At 44.9% G+C, this 17171-nt stretch overlaps 1 protein-coding gene across 1 annotated transcript in view; it reads right to left on the bottom strand.

Moving 5' to 3' along the window:
- Positions 1 to 17171, bottom strand: part of psme3ip1 (proteasome activator subunit 3 interacting protein 1) — a 108046-nt gene that overhangs the window by 55417 nt on the left and 35458 nt on the right. Inside the window, exon 2 of the mRNA XM_078211021.1 lies at positions 7592 to 7732. Within this exon, the coding sequence (XP_078067147.1) occupies positions 7592 to 7715 (124 nt within the window). The 5' untranslated portion in view covers positions 7716 to 7732. The remainder of the gene's footprint in view (positions 1 to 7591; positions 7733 to 17171) is intronic.

Here is a 17171-nt window from a genome sequence, read left to right as displayed (position 1 = left end):
TGGTCTGTTTGAGGTTGTGCGGTTGTTTGAAGGCAAGAAGTGGGGGTGTGGGGATGGCCTTGGCGAGATGTTCGTCTTCATCAATGACATGTTGAAGGCTCCGGAGGAGATGCCGTAGCTTCTCCGCTCCGGGGAAGTACTGGACAACGAAGGGTACTCTGTCCACTGTGTCCCGTGTTTGTCTTCTGAGGAGGTCGGTGCAGTTTTTCGCTGTGGCGCGTTGGAACTGTTGATCAATGAGTCGAGCGCCATATCCTGTTCTTATGAGGGCATCTTTCAGCGTCTGGAGGTGTCTGTTGCGATCCTCCTCATCCGAGCAGATCCTGTGTATACGGAGGGCTTGTCCGTAGGGGATGGCTTCTTTAACGTGTTTAGGGTGGAAGCTGGAGAAGTGGAGCATCGTGAGGTTATCCGTGGGCTTGCGGTATAGTGAGGTGCTGAGGTCCCGAGGCATGGTACATTGGGGAAACTATGCAGACGCTGCAACAACGGATGAATGAACACCGCTCGACAATCACCAGGCAAGACTGTTCTCTTCCTGTTGGGGAGCACTTCAGCGGTCACGGGCATTCGGCCTCTGATATTCGGGTAAGCGTTCTCCAAGGCGGCCTTCGCGACACACGACAGTGCAGAGTCGCTGAGCAGAAACTGATAGCCAAGTTCCGCACACACGAGCCTCAACCGGGATATTGGGTTCATGTCACACTATTTGTAACCCCCACAGTTGCGTGGACCTGCAGAGTTTCACTGGCTGTCTTGTCTGGAGACAATACACATCTTTTTAGCCTGTCTTGATGCTCTCTCCACTCACATTGTTTTGTTTCTTAAAGACTTGGTTAGTTTAAGTATTCGCATTCCAACCATTATTCATGTAAATTGAGTCTGTGTCTTTATATGCTCTGTTTGTGAACAGAATTCCCACTCATCTGAAGAAGGGGCTTAGAGCTCCGAAAGCTTGTGTGGCTTTTGCTACCAAATAAACCTGTTGGACTTTAACCTGGTGTTGTTAAACTTCTTACTGTGTTTACCCCAGTCCAACGCCAGCATCTCCACATCATGACTATCCCATAACCGCATGTATTTACCCCACTAATCTTCCTAACCTGCACATCTTTGGACTGTAGAAGGAAACTGGAGCAAACCCACGCAGACACAGGGAGAATGTGCAAACTCCACAGTCACCCAAGGCCAGAATTGAACCCAGGTCCCTGGCACTGTGAAGCAGCAGTGCTAACCACTGTGCCACTGTGATGTACTATGATTTAACCAGTGTATTAGATAGATGTAAATAAACCCAGGCAATGTGCTTTGGTCTGTTGGTATCTACTGTTTATTTTCTGTCTTTCATTGGTGCAAATACCTGGAGTAACCCACATGGCCATAGAACTACAAAGCTAATTCTGTGCATGCTATCCCATGTATGGCAAATACATGAGCACAGGTTGTTGCTCCCAAGAAGCTCAGTCTACTCACAAAAAAGTTGCCTTTTTAATGTCATGAACACAATATAGAAGTGTTTGGGGAAAGTTGATGAAATACATTTTGCATTATTATCACAACGAAAATTGTATTCATATAGCACCTTTAGTGCCCTAAATTAATATGGAAACTTCATGTCCGACTTCCTTCCTCATAATGTGTGTGTGGATAAGCTGTTTGCTAGCCTGTCTGCCCTTGGGCCTGTTGAGGACCCTAACAACCCAATAAAAATGCAATTAAAGGCCTAATTCCACTTTCACCACCATAACAAGGTTGGGCACTGGAAGGCTGGCAAGAGTGGTCAGCCCTGATGAAAAAACAGAACAGCATAATATCACCACAGAGCTTGTGTTCTAAAGTTGATCTATTTGCTAATGGGGGAGGGAGGAGGCAAGCAATACCATCCCCTGCCCCTGCCTTCAAATCCTGCAAAATTCATCCCCGAGTCACATAAGATGTTAGGGCAGGTAGTCAAAAGCTTGGTAGGTCTTAAGGAGTGTCTCAAAGAAAGGACAGCGAGGTTAAGAGGCAGAAAGGTTTAACAAGGGAATTCCAGAGGTTAAGAACGAGGCAACTGAAGCCACCAGTGGTGGACCAATTAAAATTGAAGAAGCTCAAGAGGTCAGAATTGGAGTAGTATAGATATCCTGGAGGATTGTAAAACTTTCTCACCAGGCAGTGCTGATGCGCTTAGGATGCACTGCCTTCTCCTCATTGGTCAGGTGTTTTGCTTTGTTGCTTGGATTTTTTTTACTTTTTTTGAAATGCTTTACGAAGGACTCAAAATATATAATGGCTGTAATTATGGTGTCATGGGCAACCATTAGTACCTTCTAAAGCCCATTATAAAGACTTTGACTCAAATTTAGGTCCATCAGATTACACAAGGCACTGTTTAAAATTAGCCAGCTCTGTGCCTAGTCTGGAATTCAATGGACTTGCCTGCTGTTTGTAAAGAAGAAAAAGTAAACTGTGAAGAACAGTTAGTAACATTTCCCCCAATGTATGTTTGCCCATCTGCATCGATAATAAAATAACCCTTTCAGTTGATTATTTGGAATATTCTTATTTTTAAAATAAGAGATGAGTTGAACACAATGTATAGTGAAATCTGTCCAAGTACCCATCTGGGGCACCACATCAGTTCAGGCAGAAGTGATATCAAAACTTATTTCCCCAGCTAACACCAAGGAGTTCCATTGCCAATTTTGCGATATGGGAAGCAACGGATTCACAGAGCGAGTGGCACTGCCTCAGTGAGTGGTGGAGACAGCTTCCTTCGAAGCATTCAAGGGAATTAGACTTTTACCTGAAAAGGAAGATGCAGGGTTACAAGCAGGAAGTGGGAGACTGGTACTATGGGAATTGCTCATTCGGAGAACCGGTGCAGACACAGTGGGCTGAATGGCCTCCTCCTGTGATTAACAGAAGTTAAATGGATAGTGTGCTGGACGATGTTATGTAGAAGGACTCGGGCAGACTTAGTGATGAACAGGTCATGGGGGTCAACAGATCAACTGAGTGTCACACATGACAAGGAGACTGCAAACAGTTCAGTTAAACAAAATAAAAGCAAATTACTATGGATGCTGGAATCTGAAACAAAAACAGAAAACACCGGGAAATCGCAGCAGGTCTGACAGCGTCTGTGGAGAGAGTTAACGTTTCAAGTCTGGATGACTCATCAGTTAAACAAGAGACAATTGCTTGCAATGGCAATGGATTCAGCAGCAAGTGAACAGCCACTGCACTCAGTGGTCAGGTAACACAACTGCCTCCAGCATTTCCAAGCAGACATGGAGACAGATGGAGTGGTGAAAATAACAGCTTCAATACATGAGGAAGAATAGAGTTAGCCAGTTGCAATGGCCCAAATTGGATTTTTCACGTCGCATGGTTCAAAACATTGGGCTTCTGGTTTGCAACCAAATAACTGAAATATGCACTATAGGTCAAAGAAAGATCACGACACTCCTCTCCATCCCCAGATACTTCGAAGAAATATTGTAAACTGTGCTGCAAGACATTGGTAACCTAAATCTAACGACTAAAGTGGAATATCATTCCATTTCAGTTTGAACCGCTTTGAGCCCAACACTAGATCTGCTGCATTGTCAGAAAAATGACACAGACCACAATCAGTAAGGATAGGTAACAACAACTCCTCCACAATCATCCTCAACACCGGTGCCCCACAAGGCTACGCTCTCAGCTCCCTGCTATACTCCTTATACACTTATGACTGTGCGGCCAAATTCCTCTCCAATTCGATTTTCAAGTTTGCTGACACCACCACCATAGTGGGTCGGATCTCAAACAATGACGAGACAGGGTACACAGGAATAAGATGGAGAATCTGGTGAATTGGTGCAGCAACAATAATCTCTCCCTCAATGTCAGTAAAACGAAGGAGATTGTCATCGACTTCAGGAAGTGTAAAGGAGAACATGCCCCTGTCTACATCAATGGGGACGAAGTAGAAAGGGTCGAGAGCTTGAAGTTTTTAGGTGTCCAGATCATCAACAGCCTGTCCTGGTCCCCCTGATGCTGACACTATAGTTAAGAAAGCCCACGAACACCTCCACTTTCTCAGAAGACGAAGGAAATTTGGCATGTCAGCTACGACTCTCACCAACCTTTACAGATGCACCATAGAAAGCGTTCTTTCTGGTTGTATCACAGCTTGGTATGGCTCCTGCTCTGCCCAAGACCTCAAGGAACTACAAAAGGTCGTGAATGTAGCCCAATCCATCACGCAAACCAGCCTCCCATCCATTGACTCTGTCTACACTTCCCGCTGTTTTGGCAAAGCAGCCAAGCATAACTAAGGACCCCACACATCCAGGACATTCTCTCTTCCACCTTCTTCCTTCGGGGAAAAAAAAGTCTGAGGTCACGTACCAACTGACTCAAGAACAGCTTCTTCCCTGCTGCTGTCAGACTTTTGAATGGACTTACCTTGCATTAAGTTGATCTTTTTCTACACCCTAGCTATGACTGTAACACTACATTCTGCACTCTCTCGTTTCCTTTTCTTTGAACGGATTTGTTTCGTCTGTATAGCACGCAAGAAACATTACTTTTCACTGTATGTTAATACATGTGACAATAATAAATCAAATCAAATATGCAACAAGTCTTAAAGCTAATCTTGCAGCTGGATGGCAAAAGCCAACAATTGAATAGGGAGCAGGCTGCAGTCTATGAGAGTCTAAATTCAGTGTAGTTACTGAATTCCTTCACCCACAAGAGTAAGAAAGTATGCTCGGCAAAGTTTTTGAAAAGGGTTTGCAGAACAGACAACATAACAGACCGAGTAGGCAATTTTTGAGTAATACAAGGAGAACATGATTTCTCTCCTTGGCCCTGGTCATCTGATGGTTTCAGATGACCAGGACCAGGGAAAGAGATCATGGTCCCTTGTGCTTCTTCTGTGACTGTGTCTGCAGGTGTGTCTGTGCTTCAGAGGCTGGAGAACGAAGACTGAATGCATCACAATTGGATCAGCTTCATCATCAGCAAGTCTGAAGACTCTGCTGATTGCTGCTTCTCACTTCAATATATTTTCAACATTTACGGCACAACTTTATCACGATATTTCAAAACCTCAAAAAACTCCAAAAATGCACCAAGATAGATTGGGATTGTAGGTAGTAGACAAAAGGACAAGATTGAAGTGAATGGAAAGACTCTTGAGAACCATGTGCAGTGTGAAGCAGGTTAGTAATTCACTATGAGCACATTATTCACTCTTGTCCTGACAAACGTACACCACAAAGTCTGCTCACGGTAAACTATTAGCAACAACAACCTTCCCCTCCAACACTCCTCCCAACTCTTTTCCCTACAACCTTCCCTCCAATCTTCCCCCCCAACACCTCCCTTCACCGGGTGGCTCAGTGGTTAGCACTACTGCCTCTCAGCACCAAGGACCAAGGTTCAATTCCAGCCTTGGGTCACTGTCCGTGTGGAGTTTGCATCTTCTCCCTGTGTCTGCATGGGTTTCCTCCGTGTGCTCCGGTTTCCTCCCACAGTCCAGAGATGTGTAGGGTAGGTGGCTTAGCTATGCTAAATTGCCCCTTTGTGTCAGGGGGACGACGGAATGAATAGTGGGGTTATGGGAGTGGGACCTGTGTGGGATTGTTGTCGGCGCAGGATAGATAGGCCTATTGGCCTCCTTCTGCACTCTGATTCTGATAATACAGAATAGTAATATTAATACAGAACATTCCTCTCCCCCAGCCGTTCCCCTTCAACTTTCCCTGCCATCTTCCCCACAACTCGCCCTCCAACCTTCCCAACTACCCCACCCCAACCTTCCCCACAACTCCCCCCTTCCAACCTTCCAACGACCTTCCTCACAATTTCCCCCCCAATCTTCCCCACAATTCCCCCCTCCAACCTTCCTCACAACTCCCCCCCCCCAACTTTCCCCACAATACCCCCCACAACTCCATCCCCACCCTTCCCCACAACTCCAGCACCCCCAACCTTCCCCACAACTCCAGCGCCCCCAACCTCCACCGCCCAACCGTCCCCACAACTCCACCGCCCCCCACAACTCCCCCACCCTTCCCCACAACTCCATCGCCCCCCAGAACCTTCCCAATTCCCCCACCGCTCCTCCCCAAACCTTTCCCACAACTCCCGCCCTCGACCTTCCCCACAACTCCCCCGCCCCCCCCAACCTTCCCCACAACTCCCCCGCCCCCCCCAACCTTCCCCACAACTCCCCCGCCCCCCCAACCTTCCCCACAACTCCCCCGCCCCCCGAACCTTCCCCACAACTCCCCCGTCCCCCCAAACCTTCCCCACAACTCCCCCGTCCCCCCAAACCTTCCCCAACAACTCCCCCGCCCCCGACCTTGCCCCACAACTCCCCCGCCCCCGACCTTGCCCCACAACTCCCCCGCCCCCGACCTTGCCCCACAACTCCCCCGCCCCCGACCTTGCCCCACAACTCCCCCGCCCCCGACCTTGCCCCACAACTCCCCCGCCCCCGACCTTGCCCCACAACTCCCCCGCCCCCGACCTTGCCCCACAACTCCCCCGCCCCCGACCTTGCCCCACAACTCCCCCGTCCCCGACCTTGCCCCACAACTCCCCCGTCCCCGACCTTGCCCCACAACTCCCCCGCTCCCGACCTTCCCCCACAACTCCCCCGCCCCCGACCTTCCCCCACAACTCCCCCGCCCCCGACCTTCCCCCACAACTCCCCCGCCCCCGCCCCCAACTTTCCCCCACAACTCCCCCGCCCCCGACCTACCCCAAAACTCCCCCTCCAACATTGCCCACAGAGCATCCAATTGATTCCAAAGTTACAGGGATTTGAATGACCATTTTGCAAGCAGGAACACTCTCAATTGCTGCTGCTTCTCATGGCTCATGGATTTCTGGCAAGCTTTTAAAAAAATAAAATCAGAATCGGAAGCTGCTTAAAAGTCGGAAGCAACACCAACTACTAAAATTGATCTGAAGCTGACAGGCTGGCTTATAACTATCAGAACTCTCAGCCTGACATCCATTGTTTTTAAGCCGGTCTTTCAGATCTGCAGCTCTGACTGCTCAGAGTGGACAACATGAAATGGTTTGAAACACGAAGCCTGGGACCAGACCCCCACCTAGACCTCAGTGTTTGGCACTGACTGCACCTCTCTCTCCAGGTCCCGTAATGCCACTAGAGCTCAAGAGTCATCATTTTGAATAATTACCAAGCATTTTAATGTCATTTCAAATTTATACTACTTTTCAGCATGGTTCTCTGAGATAATAGAGGTGGCAAATATAGTGATCTCCTTTAAGGATTGAACAGCTCAAGTTTTGCCATTCTTTCCTCATACCTCCGTCCTTTCCCTGTAGGATTCAATCAATCTCTTCTCTGAGCCACCATTGGGCTCGAATGCCTTAGTGTTTCAGTGGGCAAAATTGTAGACAGTATAAGACCGCTGCTTTGTTTTAGGAGCAGACCCAACTGTGGGTTGGGATTCTTGATCTATCACAAGATCACTTGTGAGCTAAAGCAGAGAGTTCCTTCCCTGAATAGAACAATGGTATTTCTATTCAAATTTTTCTACAAGACAGTCCACAAGAGCAGTTCAGAACACTACTGTACCTTCTGGATCTTCAGGTTTCCGAACCTTTTCCCATTCCTCTTGTCTTTGTTTCCGTCTTTCATCTAATTCAGCTTCAGTTACAAACCGTCTCTTGATGAGGCTATCTTCGGTCCCGCTGTCCATACTTCAATGAAGTGAGACTGTAATACAATTGAAGAACTTGACTGTTTTATCTACTGTTGTGCAATTTTGCCACAAACATGTACTTGTATTTAAAGCAAAACAGAATAGTATATCATTCAAAGACCAATATATAGTTGTGTTAACTCTGCAGACTTAATTCTGACACAGGGCTCAAGACCTTTGGCTCACATGTTGTAAAGTATTCAGATTGCGTTTTCAGTGATGAACTATTTTCCCAATGAACTAGGCTATTTCCTCCACTTTATGTGCAACATTATGTACATCCTGTCAAGCTTGTATGGTGGACAAATAGTTTCAGTCCTACTTGCAACATTGTCGACAAGGCCAATCTTTTGGCGCGTGGTAAAGTAGGAATCCCAATATGTATGTTGATCAGTGAACTGATAGACAGTAGTAGAGAACCTATTAACGGATTTCTCAACTAGCATGTTGAGGAAAAGGAACTTGTTAAACTGTTCCACCTCAATGCAGGATGAAGCCATTAGGTGTGTAAGGAAATTCTTACATGCAGCTGCAGATTCAAATATAGCAAACTTAACATTTAGCTATCAGGAACATGCAAGGGGTAGTTGAGGGGACTTTCCATTGAAAACACATTTCATATGGGAACCAATGAAATCAGGGATAGTGAAAGCTGGGCCAAGAGGAGATCCCATGGTAGCACCATCTATTCGGGCATGAAATTAACTGCATGCATTGCTGAGTTTGTAAGTTCAATATCTCGTAGAGCACAGACCATTTGTTCACTGTGCAAGCTTAATGTCGAAATAGGACACATCATAGCTATCCTCTGAGCCAATGGCTACCCCAATCAGATAATTGCTCATTGTGCATTGCGCGTACTCACAAGTGTGCCTAAGGCCACCATTTGCGAACCTGAAAAGTGCCCAGTCTACGTCAAATTACTTTGGTGGAGTAAGGTATCTCCAAAATTTGAGCAACAAGTGAAACTAGCCATTTCACATTCACAGAATCACAGAAACAGAGTGCAGAAGAGGCCCTTCAGCCCATCAAGTCTGCACTGACTGAGAAACACCTGACCTACCTAACTAATTCCATTTATCAGCACTTGGCTCATAATGCTGAATGTTATGTGGAAAGTGCTCATCCAGGTATTTTATTCTGAGGCAATCCACCTCTATCACCTTCCCAGGCAGCAGGTTCCAGACTGTCACCACCCTCTGGATTTAAAGGTTTTTCCTCACATTCCCTCCTAAACCTCCTGCCCCTCACCTTGAACCTATGTCCCCTCATGACTGACCCTTCAATCAAGGGAAACAGTTGCTCCCTATTTACACTGTCCATGCCCCTCAACCTTGTACACCTCGATCAGGTCACGACTCAGTCTTCTCTGCTCCAACAAAAACAACACAAGTCTATCCAACCTCGCTTCATAACTTAAGTGTTCCATCCCAGGCAACATCCTGGTGAATCTCCTTTGCACCACCTCCAATGCAATCACATCCGTGCTACAATGTGACAATCAGAACTGCACACCATACTCTAGATGTGGCCTCACCAAAGTTCCATACAACTCCACATGACCTCCCTACTTTTGTAATCTCTGCCTCGATTTGAAGACGCAAAGTTTGATCAGGGATAGTCAGAATGGTTTTGTCAGAGGGAGGTCATGCCTAATAAATTTGAATTTTTTGAGCATGTAACCAAATGTCTGGATGAGGGTAGTGCAGTTGATGTAGTTTACATGGATTTCAGAAAAGCCTTTGACAAAGTTCCACATGGGAGACTTATTAAGAAGGCTAATGCACATGGGATACAGGATGATCTGATAAGGTGGATTCATAATTGGCTTAGCAGTAGGAGACAGAGGGTGATGACAAATGACTGCTTTAGTGACTGGAGGCCAGTAACCAGTGGCGTATCACAAGGATCTGTGCTGGGCCCTCTATTGTTATTTATATAAATGATGAACATTGATGACTATGTGTGGGGTAGGATAAGTAAGTTCGCCGATGATACAAAGATTGGCCGGGTGGTTAACAGTGAGGTTGAGTGTCTTGGGTTACAGGAAGATACAGATGAGATGGTCAAATGGACGAATAAGTGGCAGATGGAATTTAACCCTGAAAAGTGAGAGGTGATGCTCTTTGGAAGGAGTAATTGACAAGACGTATACTGTGAAAGATCTGACACTGGGAAGTTGCGAAGAACAAAGGGACCTTGGCGTGTTTGTCCACAGATCTCTGAAAGCGGAAAGGCAGGTAAATAGAGTGGTGAAAAAGGCATATGCCACACTCACCTTTATCAATTGGGGTATAGATTACAAAAGCAGAGAGGTCATGATGGAATTGTATAGAACTTTGGTGAGGCCACAGCTGGAGTACTATGTGCAGTTCCAATCGCCACATTATAGGAAGGACATGAAAGCACTGGAGGGGTGCAGAGGCGATTCACCAGGATGTTGCCTGGGATGGAACATTTAAGTTATAAAGAGAGATTGGATAGGTTTGGGTTGTTTTCTCTTTAGCAGAGAAAACGGAGGGGGCGACCTGACTGAGGTGTTCAAGATTATTAGGGGCATGGACAGGGTGGATAGGGAGCAGCTGTTTCCCTTAGTTGAAGGGCCAGTTATGAGGGGACACAAGTTAAAAGTGAGGGGTGGGAGGTTTAGGGGGCATTTGAGGAAAACCTTTTTACTCAGAGGATGGTAACGGTCTGGAATGCCTGGGAGAGTGGTGGAGGCGGGATGCCTCATATCCTTTAAAAAGTACCTGGATGAGTACTTGGCAGGCCATAACATTCAAGGCTATGGGGCAAGTGCTGGCAAGTGGGATTAGGTGGGCAGGTCAAGGCCTTTCATGCATCGGTACAGACTCGATGGGTCAAAGGGCACTATAGGATTCTGTGATTGATAATGACCAGTGTCCCTCTGCCTTTTTCACCAGCCCACTAACATGCCCTTCCACCTTCACAGATCTATGGACAAACGTGCCAGCTTCCTGGTGTCATGCCATTGATTGAATACTTCCTTGTCAAATTACTCTTTCCAAATTTTCCACCTCACAATTTTCAAGATTAAATTCTATCCACCACTTAACTGCCCATTTGACCATCCCGTCTATTTCTTCCTGTAGCCCATACACTCAGACTCGCTGTTAACCACCACCCCCCCTCCCCCCATTGTCATTTATGTCGTTTACGCAAATGACAAATAGGGGACCAGCACAGATCCCTGTGCTATGCCACTGGACATTGGCTTCCAGTCATTAAAGCAGCATCCTGTCATCACCCTCTGTCTACTATACCTGAGCCAAATTTGAATCCACTTTATCAAATTACCCCGTATTCCATGTGCATTTACCTTCTTTACAAGTCTCCCATGTGGGACCTTGTCAAAGGCTTTGCTGAAACCCATATAAACTACATCAACTGCACATGAGGACGGCCTCAACCAGGACCTTGGGTTCATGTCACACTATCTGTAACCCCCATGACTTGCCTGGGCTTGCAAAATCTCACTAACTGTCCTGGCTGGAGACAATACACATCTCTTTAACCTGTGCTTAACCCACTCTCCACTCACATCGTCTGTACCTTTAAGACTTGATGACCTGTAAAGATCCGCATTCCAACTATTATTTTGTAAATTCAGTTTGTGTCTTTATATGCCCCGTTTGTGAACACAACTCCCACTCACCTGATGAAGGAGCAGCGCTCTGAAAGCTTGTGGGTTGTGCTACCAAATAAACCTGTTGGACTTTAACCTGGTGTTGTGAGATTTCTTACTGTGTTTACCCCAGTCCAACGCCAGCATCTCCACATCATACCTACCCGTGGCCAGAAAGGAATTAAAAATTTGGGTCAAAGCTCTGCAATCTCCTCCCTTGCCTTTGACAGCAGCCTGGGATCTGGAAATGTTTCCACTTTTAAGCCTGCTAACACCCTCCTAATACCTTATCACTCCCTACGTCAATTTGCTCAAGAACCTCGCCGTCTTTCTCCAAGTTCCATATCTTCACCCTTATTCTCTTGGGTCAAGATGGACATGAAGTATTGCCACTCTGCAGTGGCACTACAAGTGGTTTTTTCCATTAACAGGATGCTGATATCAGTCCAAAAAAATGCAGAACATAATGTCTAATGTTACATGTGATTCTGCAATTGGATAGCACTTGCTGAACTATCCCGAGTATGAAAAAATTACATAACATCTGACTTAAGATTCAGTTGGACTCACAATATGGCTCACTTATACTTGCTAGAAACTACAAACTACATATATTCATAAAGGGAACGCTGTCTTATATAGGCAAAAAGAACACGTCCAGGCATTGCACATTTTATTAAACCAAAGCCTGGGGGTCAATTGTTTCCTGGTGCATTCTCCATGACAATGTCTCAAACAATTAACACCTTTTTCTCATACAGTAAAAATGGTTGCTGCCTTTGAAATTTTGCATGTGTGTGTGTCCTGATGAGTGTAGCATGAAAAGTTTCAGTAGCATATCTCTTTTGCAATTTTTAAAACTATACATGAAATAAGCTTGGCCGACCAGTTGAATGGCATATTAGAAAGAAATTAAATATTAATTTAGATGCATCAGCAACCACTCAGCCAATAAACTCTTGACAACTTATTTTCATAAATGCTGATTTCCTAGCAGGGTATAGGATTTTAACCACTGCCAACATGCATTCCATCAAAACAACACTAACAGGATGACTGATTGATCAACTGGAGGCTCACAATTAACCCCTACAGCTAAACCAGGAGAGTTCCCCATTTTTGAACAACATTTGGCTGAAGCAATATCAAACACAGCTGACCCCACATGCTTTTTACAAGAATGTTAATAGGAGTAGAGCGTATGGCCTCATCAGCCTGCTCCATCATTCAATACATGCCATGTTTGATCTTCCACTGCAGCTCAAAGATCAAATATCTATTCATCCCAGCCTTTAATATACTCAACAATCGAGATGCACAACCCTTTTGGGTAGTGAATTTCAAAGGTTCACATCCCTTTTAGTGAAGAAATTACTCCTCATCTCGTTGCTAAATGATCAAATCTTTATCCTGCAGATGTTTCCCATATCTATACCTTAACTCGCACCAAATCCTGTTCACCCATCACCCATGCTACTTTGGCCCCAGTCCCACAACACCTCAACTTTTAAATTCTCATCTTAATTTGGAAGTCTCTTCATTGATTTGCTCTTCTCTATTTCTGCAACTTTCTCCAGCCCGATAACCCTCTTGAGGCCTCAGAATTCATCCAATTCTGGACTCTTACACATTCCATAATATCCTCACTCCAGAACTGGCAGCTGTGCATTCAACTGCCAGAGTCCTACTCACTGAAATTCAATACTTAAACCTCTCTGCCTCTCCAGTTCTCTCTCCTCCTTTAAAATGCTCCTTAAAAGACTACCTGATCTGTCCTTATCTCTCATGTGATTCATGTCAAACTCGTTGATAATGCCCCGGGATTTTGACTACATGTAAAGTGCTATACAAATGCAAGTTAGTGTTTTCCGTTAACAGGACACAGAGGGAGAGTTTACCAACTGTTTTTTGCAATCACAGCTTGGAATCTTTTACATCCACGGTGTGAGGGCAGATGGGACCTCAGTTTAATGTCTCACCTGAAGGACTGTACCACACAGTGCAGCACCAAAATGTCAAGTTACTTCAATGCCAGGACAGAAACTAGACACTAACACTTCTCTTAATAACAGGTTTATTCACAGAATGCAGCATTACATATGACTGCTTCCGACTACCTGTAGTGTTCTTTTATAATCTTTTGAGTACCACATTAAACAAATCAAATTAACAAATTGAATTGAAGTAATTGCCCTTGAAAGGGCACTGTGACAAAACACAACGTTTTTTTATAAAAAGGATATCTAACTACTTATATTCAAATGCTGACTCCAGGGCTGATGGTGCATTCCAGCCCCCACTGGTCACAGAATGCCTTTAATTATAATTTAAATTCCCCCAGCTGCTGTGATGGGATTTGAACCCAAGGCACAGGCCGCTGCAGTACTAGTTCATCGATATTATCATTATGCCACCATCTACCCTAGGTTAGTCTTGCTTTGTAGATCTTTAGTCTAATGCTCTCCCAACTGAGCTTTTTCGATTTATGGCAAAAATGAAAGGTCACCATAGACCCAGACAACTTTTGAGAGAGAGCAAACTGGTGATGATTTAACCTAAGGGTCACTACACCTCAGGAAGGTTGCAAAGGCAGGGTCTTCATGAATAACCTCAGCGTGTAGGGGAATTTTGGGGGGGGTGGGATCAGGATACTGAATTCGATGATCAGCCATTATGAAAATGAATGGCAGAACAGGCTCAAAGGGCCAAATGGCCTACTCCTGCTTCTATTTTCTATATGTTTTAAATCTCCTGCTTTTGATTTTTGTTATATGGCAGTTTTTTTAAAACACACAAGGTTGTTTGTCAATATATTCCGAGGTTGTATACAAATGTATTCAAATTCCATCTTAGTGTAAGGAATCAAACATTCTCAGTCACTTGCTTTTTTAATAGCTGAATGAGCTTTTAAAAAAAATCACTTGCAAGCTGTCGTCAATGTTGAATATAGATAAATGCCCCCTATGGACACTGGTAGGTGAATCGTAAGATGGCTCTCCGCGTTGGCCTATTTTTGATTTCAGTACGAAACATGGTGACTGAGTGCAATCTCAATTTATAAGTCAGACAGAACAGGCTGCCCCTAACCTAAAGCAACTGAAATAGTCATACCACAAGAGGAATCTCAAACAAAGTAGAGGAAATCGGTTGGGGGGGTGGGGGGTGATTTCATCTTCACTTGCACATTATACTCACTCAGCCTTGAATAATGGGCAATATTGAAGGAATGTTAAAATATATGAGAAGAAATAGTGATACGAATTCATTTTGTTTCTTGAGAAATTACCTTCAGGCCACCTCCTGTACAAGTCATGATTGCAGCAGAGAAGCTGCAAATGGTTAGCCTGAGAAAATTGAAACCTACACAGTAAAAAATACTGGCATAAACTAACTATTTAAAAATAACCTATTTCTTACATCAAAAAGACTACAAGCCAAAATAAACAATCCAACACACACAAACTGCATGATATTAAACAGGAGCCAATTATCAGCCCGCATCTACTATTGCAACAGTGCACATACAGTGACAGTATCCACGGGACCAACAGTTCGACAGCTCATTTGCTGCAAATAAATAATGACTTCAAAGGACTCAAACACAGCGCGTTGTAAATTATGTTCATCAGTAAAGGCAAAACTTAGGCAAACTATTTTGTTTTGAGAAGCGTCAAAGAACAGTGCTGTGCAGAATGGAAACAAAAATAAAGAAGTTCCATTTAAGTCATTGCAGTGCAGTGGTGTGGTGTGGTCAAGTCATTCACTCTTGCTTTAACTGTGTCCCTAAGCTGCAGGAGTTTTTTTTTAATTGGTTTAAGCAGTCTAAAGTTGTTAGTAGGATTTTAGTACCTAAGCAAGAAGAAGGCCATTCTTCCCATCAAGTCTGCACCAACCGTCTGACAGAGCATCTTTCCCAGTCCACCCCATCCCTGTAACCCCATGCATTTACCCCCCCTAATCCCCCTAACATACACATCTTGGGACACTAAGGGGCAATTTGCCATGGCCAATCCACTTAACCTGCACATCTTTGGACTGCAGGAGGAAGTCCACGCAGACGCAGGGGGAATGTCACAGTCACCCAAGGCTGGAATCAAACCCGGGTCCCTGGTGCTGTGAGGCAGCAGTGCTAACCACTATGACACCCATGTATGGGGTTGTGCGAAATTATGTACGTGTGCCAGATGGTGAAAAACCACCAGTAGAACAACTATCTATTCGGTCCTTCTAAGCTTGGGATGTGCCTGGAGGGAGTACTTTGAGCAATGTAACAAGGAGAATATAGTACTGAGGGTGCAAGCAATGTAACCTGAAAGTTGTGCAGCAACCCAAAAGTTCCCATACAGACCGTATGCAAGTCAATCACTTTAAGTTACCAACCTTTGCTGCCATGCTTAAAAATTTAAAGGGCCCATCCACTTAAACTTAATTGCCCGAGCAGTGTAAAAAAATTGAGTTCAAGAGATTTAAACACATAACGTGGCAAGAAAAGATCGTGAAGCTTACTCGTCCAATCAAACCAAATGGGCCAATCTCAGGAACAACTTTGAAAAATTCTCCCCAACTCTGTAAGGCAATGAAGTAAGTCCTCAGCACCCACATTTACCCATGACACAGCACTAGATGGACTTGAACAGGACCTTCACCCACACTGGCTCCATTTTCTTTAAGACACATCGCCGGTCCAAAAGTGAATGCCTTCTTCCGTCACGCCAGCCCAAAGACTGCATACAGCCTTCTTACTCAATGTTACTTCCCATACTCTTCAAAAGTCAAGTTCCACTTCAAGACTTAACAGTCATGGAAGGTGAATTCATAACATGACCAACCAGGTTGATTATCAACCTGTAAAGCCTTCCAATATGCCTGATGGCAGGTAATAACAGTGGGAGAGCTTCCTGGTCAATCATACTGCAGAAGGCAACATAAAACTACTGCAGTCCTTTGCCAAGCATAATCATGGGCCAATCCAATGGAAGTCCATGGTCGCCAAAGGACTCTTCAATAGACCTGCCTGTTATCATAGAATCATAGAATCCTATAGTGCAGGAGGCCGCCATTTGGCCCATCAAGTCTGCACTGAGCACAATCCCACCCAGACCTTATTCCCATAACCCCATGCATTTACCCCAGCTAGTCCCCCTGACACTAAGGGGCAAACCACCTAACCCACACATCTTGGATTGTAGGAGGAAACCGGAGCACCCAGAGGAAACCCATGCAGACACGGAGAGAAGGTGCAAATTCCCACAGGCAGGTGACCCGAGGCCAGATTGAACCTGGGTCCCTGGCGCTGTGAGGCAGTAGTGCTAAACCACTGTGCTACCATGCCACCCCTATTATGTTCTTAGAAATTGCAAGTGCTTTGTTTCTACAACCTCTTTGGTAGCTTACATGTGAACATCACTGTCTGTGTGTGGTTGTATAATTTATTTGTGCATTCACATTCTCATTTAACTTTCAATTCATATCCCTTTACCTTGGAGCTCATATTAACATTGAAAAACTGCTTCTGGATCTAAATTATTCTTCTCTTTGACTTAAATATATAAAGGATTTCACTTTAAAAATAACTTTCTCCCACTGTAAACATCCACTATATCTTTGGTCTTCCCTCATTGCTCAAGTGCCCAATCCCATTTTTGAACTTCTTTTGTACTTCCTAGAATTCATTGTGGTCTCCCTAGAACTTTCAGATTGGATCAATGCTTCACACTAGCTAACAACTAGTGTTTTGTCCTTCAAGCCATACACCCCAAGATTCTTTCCATCATCATTGCATACTGTGCTGCTGATCTGTTTCTAAG

Source organism: Mustelus asterias, chromosome 4, assembly GCF_964213995.1.
Source record: "Mustelus asterias chromosome 4, sMusAst1.hap1.1, whole genome shotgun sequence".
Classification (NCBI taxonomy): Eukaryota; Metazoa; Chordata; class Chondrichthyes; order Carcharhiniformes; family Triakidae; genus Mustelus; species Mustelus asterias.
Note: the sequence above shows the minus strand (reverse complement) of the source record. Positions and strands in the feature narration are given on the sequence as shown.